At 55.1% G+C, this 8,468-nt stretch overlaps 1 protein-coding gene across 1 annotated transcript in view; it reads left to right on the forward strand.

The window, feature by feature from the left end:
* Positions 1–6,724, forward strand: part of KIAA1755 — a 42,850-nt gene extending 36,126 nt beyond the window's left edge. The window contains exons 12-14 of the mRNA XM_081256503.1: positions 777–899; positions 1,550–1,768; positions 5,454–6,724. Coding sequence (XP_081112629.1) covers positions 777–899; positions 1,550–1,768; positions 5,454–6,155 — 1,044 coding nt within the window. The 3' untranslated portion in view covers positions 6,156–6,724. The remainder of the gene's footprint in view (positions 1–776; positions 900–1,549; positions 1,769–5,453) is intronic.
* Positions 6,725–8,468: the final 1,744 nt, after the last annotated feature.

Genomic DNA, 8,468 nt, shown 5'->3' on the forward strand with positions numbered 1-8,468 from the left:
TCATCCCTTACCAGTGATGTGGGGAAGATGCTAGGATTTCTCCTACTCATCGATAAGGAAACTGAGACTGGGAGACATTATGTCATCTGCCCATGATCGCACACCTAGGGGTCTGATCCTGGAGCCCACACCTGGCACCACTCTGTCCAGCTGTTGATGCCTAGAACCAACGCACCCCTTCATGCTCTGGGCCGTGGGACACAGTGTGCCTGGAACCAGAAGGCCTGGTTCCAATGCTGGCTCTAGCACTTACTAGCGGTGTGACCCTAGACAAGGTATTTAACTATTCAGTGCCTCGGTTTCCTCACCTGTTCAATGGGGGATAATATTAGTGCCTGCCGCATGGGGCTTTGTGAGGATAAAGTGGGTGATGCTCTTTTAAGACACCCCAGAATACGAAGAAGACTCCTGCTTATGGGATCGAGAGCCATTTTATCCCCTCTGTCCTTCCTTGAATCCTCACATCTACCCCATTTTGTCACTGAATAAACTGAAGCCCAGAAAGGGGAAGGGACTTACGCAGTTCACATAGGGAGTTCATGGCAGGTCCGTGCACCTTCCTCTGGCGCTGTTTGGATGGTGTGAACCACGCCCCACCCCCACCCCAAGCTGTCTCTTCTCCCCAGAGTTGGGAGGGTTTCAGTCCAGGCCAGTGGCATAGGCCCAGCCCCCAGATGACTGAGGACAAGACTTCAGCTTCCCAGGAAGGCGGTGAACTGGCCTAAGGATGTCTCCTCAGCAGCCTCTCATGTCCAAACCTCCCTCCCCTGCCCCAGGTCAGCAACTGGATGGAGCAGGAAGGAAGCCAGTGCCTGCAAGTGCTGACCCCCAAGGACGGAAGCTTGGAGACAGTGGAGAAAGCCCACGCAGAGTTTGAGGACTTCTTCCTTCAGGCTGCGGTATGTTTAGAAAACTGAGGTGGGTGGTGGGAGCAGATAGAGAGGGCAGGAGACGGGGGTGGCACTGCTGGGGAAAAGTTGTGGAGGCGGGAAAGTGGAAGAAAGCTTCCCAAGACAGTGAGGAGAGCAACTTGGAACACAAAGCATTCAGCTTAGATATTGTCTTCTCCAGGGAGCCTTCCCTGACTACCAAGTGCAAAGATGACCCATCTCAGAATGCCTGGAGGGTTTCTTAAAATACACATTCCAGGGTCCTACCGTAGCCCTACTGAGTCAGCCTCAGAGAGCTGGGGTGGGGGGAGAGAATCTGCATCCTTGATGTGCTGGATCCTGGGGCACAGGGTGATTCAGCCTCTGTTTCAGCCCTTGGGGAACTTCCGGGCCAGTAGAGGGCGGGGACAAGATGGGGGGCTGGGGGCAACAGGGAAATAGCCAGAAAGGGAGAACTGTGGGGACACAGATGAGGAGCCTGTAACCCAGACTCTGGGGTTGGAGAATTTTGCCAGAAGGGGATGACGCTAAGCAGAATCCCAACAGGCAAAGTAAACCCTGGGTTCCCATTTTATAGATGAGGAAACTGAGGCTCAGGAAGTCTCATAACCCAGTAGTAAGGCTGGAGCTGAGTAGACACCCCTCCCCTCCCTGCTCAGGCCCAGTACCGCCGTGGCCTGGAGCTGTGCAAGCAGGCGGTCCAGCTGGGAGCTGCAGCCAGGGCCAGGGAGGCGGGAGGAACAGAGCTTCTGGAGCTGGCAGGCTTCACCTTCACCCAGCGGGCCTTCCAGGCTAAGCTGACCCACTTCTACATGGCAGCCGAGCGGCAACGCACAGACCTGGAGACGCTGCTCCACCTCCACCACTTCTGCAAGAAGGTGAGCCTGGCGGCCCACCTGCACAGACTCCCCTCCCAACACCTAGGACATAGGGTGGGGGCAGGGAACAGCCTAGACACAGCACTAGGCTCTTTTCATTCCATAGTCCCGTGAGGGGGAAAACGCATTACCTGCATTTTCCAGAAGGGAAACAAGGTTTGCAAGGTTAAGTTACCCTCCTTAAACCAGGTCCAGCTAATCCCTGACCCCAGCTTGTCCCACTACACAGGCAGTCTCCCAGTGACCCGGATATCATCTCTCAATGGAAATCACCTGCTTCTTAAACATTGGGATTAGGGGAAGTATCCTGGGGATTTCTGAGAATCTGATCAAAGCCATAGACTTTCCCTCCACACATAGACCTCTGCAGGCAACTTCACAGGGTCAGGACCAGGCTCAGAACCTTGATCTCGTCCCACCCCTCTCTTGCAGTGTTAGGGAAACAGGATCAGAGACGTGCCATCACTTAGCCAAGGTCACACAGCGAGGCATGGCACCATTCTTGTGCTCTTTCCCATGCCCCACCTTGCCCTGCACAGATGGGTTGGAGGGGACAGCTGGGGGAGGAAGGGAGGGACAGCTGGCTGAGGGTGGGCCCAGAGGCTGCTCTGAGCATCCTCAGAACAGAGGCCTCAGTCCTCACCAGGAACCCAGCGTTTGGCCAGGAGGGAGGAGGAGGGGGTAGGGCTACTGGGGCAAGGGTCGGGGACACGGGCAGAGGTGAGTTAGGAAGCAAGAATAACTCCGTTACTTTGCATCTGTCGTCTCTTGGAACCCAGTGTGGCAAGGTTGACCAGCTCCATTGTACAGATGAGGAAACTGAGGGCCCAGAGAGGGGCAGCATCTTGCCCAAGGCCACACAGCTAGAGAAAAGAAGAGCTGGAATTTGAACCCAGATGTGTCCATGTGCTATGTTCTTCTCCAAAGGGGAGGGAAATGACAAGCAGTTCTTGTGTCCAAGCAGACGTGATGACGATGGTGATGAGGGTTAGATGACTATTATGGGGTAGCCCACATTATTGACTGTGTTCACCACGCCAGACCCTCCTAAAAGCACTTTGCACACCTTGCCCGATTTAATTCTCATCGTATCTTTGTGAGGGAGGGGCACCAACATTGTTTCCATTTTACAGATGAGGAAACTGAGGTCCAAAGAGGAAAGTGGCTTTCTCAACATCCCCTAGCCCAGTTGGTCAAGCAGGATTTGACTTCCGAGCCCCCGCCCCTCTTAAATCCATTTAGCCAAATCCCTCTTTTTTCTGATGGGGAAACTGAGGCCTAGGGGGAGCAAGGGAGCAGCCTGAGAGAGCTGTAACCCGGATGAGAGAAGAACCCACACCTCTGGCCTGGGCCCAGTGCCCTCAGCTGCCCCTCGCACTGGCCACTGACGATGGAGCATGGGAAGGGGCTGACCCCAGCCTCCCAGCTGTCAGGCCAGCCCAGCACACAGGGCACCAAGAACGCAGATGCTTCGGGGGCAGCGGGAGGGACTCGGTCAATTCACACCTGGGGCACTGGAAGGACAGGCCACTCTCTGTCTCCCTCAGGCAAGGGAGGTAGATGTGGGCAGAGGCAGCGAAGGGATCCCCCGCGCCCAGCTGTTCAGAAGTTAGAGGGCGCGATGGCAGCAGGGTCTGAGACTTAGTCAGGGATAGGCCTGCCCGGGCTCTGCGATCTCAGCAGTGGCCTTCACTGCTCTGGGCCTCAGCTCCTTGTCAGGAGTAACGATGGGGCTTCCCTGGTGGCACAGTGGTTGAGAGTCCGCCTGCCGATGCAGGAGACACGGGTTCGTGCCCCGGTCCGGGAGGATCCCGCGTGCCGTGGAGCGGCTGGGCCCGTGAGCCATGGCCGCTGAGCCTGCACGTCCAGAGCCTGTGCTCCACAACGGGAGAGGCCACAACAGTGAGAGGCCCGCATACCGCAAAAAAAAAAAAAAAAAAGAAAGAAGAAGAATGATGATAATAATAATAACCAGTGCTTAGGTACGGAGTTCTTATTGTCTGCAGGCCCTGTTCTAGTCATTTCACATATGGTTTTAGGGTCACTCCAACCCTGTGAGGCAGGAAACACAGAGAAATCAAGTCACTTACCCAGGGTCACACAGCTAGGAAGTGGCAGAGTTGAGATTCAAACCCAGGTCATCTGGCTCTAGTGCAGAGAAGTGAGAATTAAATTAAACGTAAGTAACCCCTCCCCCCGCCCCTACACCCGACTTTGCTCAAATCTGGAATTATTATTTTTAACACCGATATTATTATTGTCATTAGTAGTAGTGGTAGGAGGAGTAATGCCTCATGGGTTAAGGGGATCTGGAAGCTTCTCTCCCTTGTTTACTAATTTTAGCTGATTTCAGCCCCATCAGCCTTCCCTGGAGAAAGCAAACTGGCTCCAGCACTGAGGCCTTTGCACTGGCTGTTCCCTCAGCCTGGAAAGCTCTTCCCCTCGACAGCCCCTTCTCCTCTCTGGCCCTGAATTTTAATCCACACAGCAAGGGGTGGGGCAAGATGACTTCTGAGGTGTTCTCCACCTCTGTCCAGCTTGGCCTGGAATATCTGGTCCCAGACAGACGGACAGACGGACAGACAGGACAGCTCAGTGCTGGGCTCAGCCCCAGGTGGAGAGTAGGCACGCGGCAGCTTTGGCACTAAATAATAATAACACAATTGTGTCACTAACGGAGATCTATGGAGCCCTTTCCCAGCCATGAGCTCAATGTGCTTCTGCAAATATGAAGCCATTTATCTAAAGACAAGTTCCCTTAATCCGCGGAAAGATGGTTTCCTCGGAGAAAATTGTTCTCCAATCCCCACTACCTAACAGCTTGCTTCTAAATTAATGGAGAGAAAGATGATGTTTTTCACGAGCTGCTGGGAACATGTTGGCTCCTTTGCAGCCTGCAGACATTTTGTGGGTGAAGTGGGGACAGGCAGGATCCTAAAATGTGGCAGAGGCCCGGCCAGAGTGAGGGGGCCTCCGGGCCTGGGCTGGCTGACAGTCTCACTGTGTGACTGCAAGGGCAGGGCCCTGCCTGGGCCAGTTTCTCCTGTGCAAGGAGGTGCTTGGAAGATACCCTCTTGAGGGCTGGTCAGAGCTGAGTTTGAATCCCAGCTCCTCCCTGACTTGCAGCGTGACCTGGGACAAGTGATATCACGTGTGTGAGCCTCAGTTTCCTCCTCTGTAAAATGGGCTGCTGGTTCAGTGTGATCCTACATGAGATGCACAGAGCCTGGCAAACAGTCAGTGTTCAATAAATATTAGCCAGACTCCTCCCTCAGCACCACTTATGAGGGGTTCATACAATCTGAGAATCCAAATTTTCGGCACTCAAATTTTCAGGATTATGTATCACAACCTCTACTTTACTGAGGGGGAAACTGAGCCCCAGAGAGGGGTGAGTCCTTGCTGGCCCCTAAGTCTGTAAGACTGTGCCTGAAGATCCCAAGGGTGCTGGGGACTGTTTCCCGGTGGGTAACGGAGGGTGGTGTTCCCTGGGGAAGAAAGGGAAATATTGTCGTCATCAGCAGTGGAGAAAATCACAGCTGTGCTAAGAGAGGCCCTAACACTGATTGGACATTTTTGTATTAATTCAGTCTAGCTATATTTATTCTTTAAGCCTCCTCTTGGCTCAGAGAGGCATATCCCTGGCCTCATGGAACCCCCATCTCCCTCTCTTCTTGTCTCCCAGATGACCTGGTTCCACATGGACTGCCAGGACCTGATGGCCCAGCTCAGGCTGGGCAAGGCCCAAAGGGCCAGCCCTGGGGACCAGCGCCGCCTCCACCGCTACCTGCAGCGCCTGACGTCCGAGTTCCCTGCTGAGAAGCTCACGGCCATGCGGCTGCAGGTGGCCTCTCTGAGCTGGGAGGGTCTGGGCCAGGACCTGTGGGAGGAGGCCCGAGAGAGGCACGAGGAGATCCAGACCCTCCTGAAGAAGGCACTGGCCCATTGTCCACGCCCGGCAGGTCCCCCGTCCCACCCGGCGGGCCGGGAACTCAGAGGGGCGGCCGCCGAGGACCAGGACCTGAATGGAGAAGTCACTTACAAGGGAAGATGGGACCTGCCCCTCCAGGACTCACTGGGTCTGGATCATTCGCCAAAATCCTGTTGGCCTCCTTGGACCCCCGGACGTGTACAGAACAGAAATTTCCAAGCAGCCCCTCCACCCCAGGAAGCTGGCCAGGCTTTTGAAGCTGATGAAGGCAGAAGCCCGCATGGGCCCCTGGATCCTGCCCCTGAGCGTTTTCTCACCACCCTCCTCTCCTGGCAGCGGCTCCCCAGGCAGAGTCAGATCCCCTGGCCCACTGCGGGCAGCTTCTCCTCGGAGGGGACGGACTCACAGACGTCTCTGGAGGACTCACCCCACACAAGTCCCCCTGCATCCCTCTAGCTGGGAGTTCCCGTCAATCACACCAGGCTCCGGCAGGGATGGGTATGGTTCGGGTGGGGCCCAGCTAAAGACAGAGCTGGGGAGCCCTGGACCATCCGTCAGGACGTGGCTACTGAGTTTGGCCCGTGCTCGGTGGATAAGAACTCACGCCTGCTCCCGGCCCCAGGAAGCTCTGGGAAGATGCGACTCTCACATTCAGAATAGTGAGAGGGGAGGGCAGGGCAGGACACGGAAGAGTGTGAGATTGACTCCAAAACCCTGGAGTCTCATCACGGAAAGAGCTGTTGGTACAGATCCTTCCAGAGATCTCCGACTTAGGCAGACCCGATGCCCACCTGGGGTTCAGGGGTATGTAAGCTTCCCCTTGGGGCACAAGGGGCAAAGTTGCCCTCATAATAGAACCCAGGGTGGGGAGATTGGGGGAGTGGCTTCTTGTCTTAGGGTCCTACGAAACAGACCACACAAGGATTTGAGTGCGCTTTTATTTGGCGGAAGAGCAGGGGAGCGAGTCTGGGAAGGGAATAAAGGGGGTGCTGTCAAGTGAATGACCACATGTAATTTATCCACTGACGCCACTGGCCTCGGGCAAAGAGAATCACCTGCTGGAGGCCAGTTAGTGCACAAGGAAGGGGTAAGGGAGGGGGACTGTCTGCTGCACCTCTACTCTGTCACTTGGCTTCTCCAACAGACATGAGCATCTGTCTCAAGTTCAAGGAACCCCAGAGAGGACCACCTCCCTCTCCCATGATCTCTGCCTTCTTCCCCTCCCCACCACAGCTCCTCAGACCCACCCCCAAGCCCGACCTCTCTTTAGGCACAGCCTCTGGTGCCTGGCGTCATTGGGTTCTGCTATGGTTGGGGCTGGAGGTTAGGGAGCCTTGTCCCCATCCAGCAGGTGGTGTGGGAGGACAGTGAGAAGAGGCTTGAGATGCTCTGATTTCAGATAGAGCATCTAGAAGACAGCCCAGAGTGACCATGGCTAGCGCCTCCCCTGAATGTCATTATCCTGAGAATGTGCACCCATCTCTGCCCTAGGATGCATCACCAAGATGGCCTCTGGTAGCCCAGCCCTGGAATTTTCCTGGCTCCAGGAAGAGGGTGGGGTGCACATCCTCCCACAAGATGAGGCTGTGGAAGGAGAGGGAGGCAGGACTGGAGTGGGCCTGGGAGGACAAACAGGGTTTCTCAAGGGTAATCTTGGGCTTCCCTGGTGGCGCAGTGGTTAAGCATCTGCCTGCCAATGCAGGGGACATGGGTTCAAGCCCTGGTCTCGGAAGATCCCACATGCCGCGGAGCAACTAAACCTGTGTGCCACAACTACTGACCCTGCGCTCTAGGGCCCGCAAGCCACAGCCACTGAGCCCATGAGCCACAACTACTGAAGCCTGCGCGCCTAGAGCCCGTGCTTCGCCACAAGAGAGGCCACCGCGATGAGAAGCCCACACACTGCAACGAAGAGTAGCCCCCTCTCGCCACAACTAGAGAAAGCCCGCGCGCAGCAACGAAGACCCAACTCAGCCAAAAATAAATAAATAAGTAAATTTAAAAAAAATTATTTAAAAAAAGAGTAATCTCAGCAGAGAGAGCCACACAAACCTCAATGCCCAAAATACCTTCGGGAATCTTCCAGGACTCAAGATTTCATCAAGAGTGGTCTGGGGCCTGTCTGCCTCAGAACCACGAGCAGAGCTGATCAAAGGCAGTGTCTTAGGGGATCCCACCCCAGATAGTTAAAACCAGACCCTTGGGGCAGGGGTGGCTGGAGTCTGCACGTGTAACCAAGTGCTCATGCAACACAGTGAGGTGGGGTGCTGTTGGGAAACCCTTGGGGCTGAGGCCTGAGCCGCCCCCAACCCCCACCCCAAGCCAGCTCTGATTCTTGCATTCCAGTCTCCTGTCTTCTGTCCAGACAGGCCTAAGGATGCAGGAGGCATTTGATCAGTCCATCTCCATCCAGGCCTGTTGCCTCAGAAGGGGGCCGAAGGCTCTTAAAATGCTGTTGCCATAGCAACAGCATCCAGCCAGTAGGGACCACAGGCAGGGAGCCAGGGTACCCGGGGTGCAAGGATGAAAACTGACTTCTGAGAGACTACAGCTATGGCTAGTGCTCAGGGAGGCTGAGGAGGGGTATGGATAATACAAGAATCCTTGGGAGGGAGGGGCCCCCAAAGCCATCTTGTACATCCCTCTGTCTCCAGAAAGAGCCGAACGCCCACAACTTGTCTACTCACAGCAGCCCAAAGGGGAGAAGGGGATGCAGAAATGAAATATAATAATGAATAATAATATTACTAGCCAACATTTAGTCTGCAT

This window comes from Mesoplodon bidens (genome assembly GCF_964165515.1).
Source record: "Mesoplodon bidens genome assembly, chromosome: 15".
Classification (NCBI taxonomy): Eukaryota; Metazoa; Chordata; class Mammalia; order Artiodactyla; family Ziphiidae; genus Mesoplodon; species Mesoplodon bidens.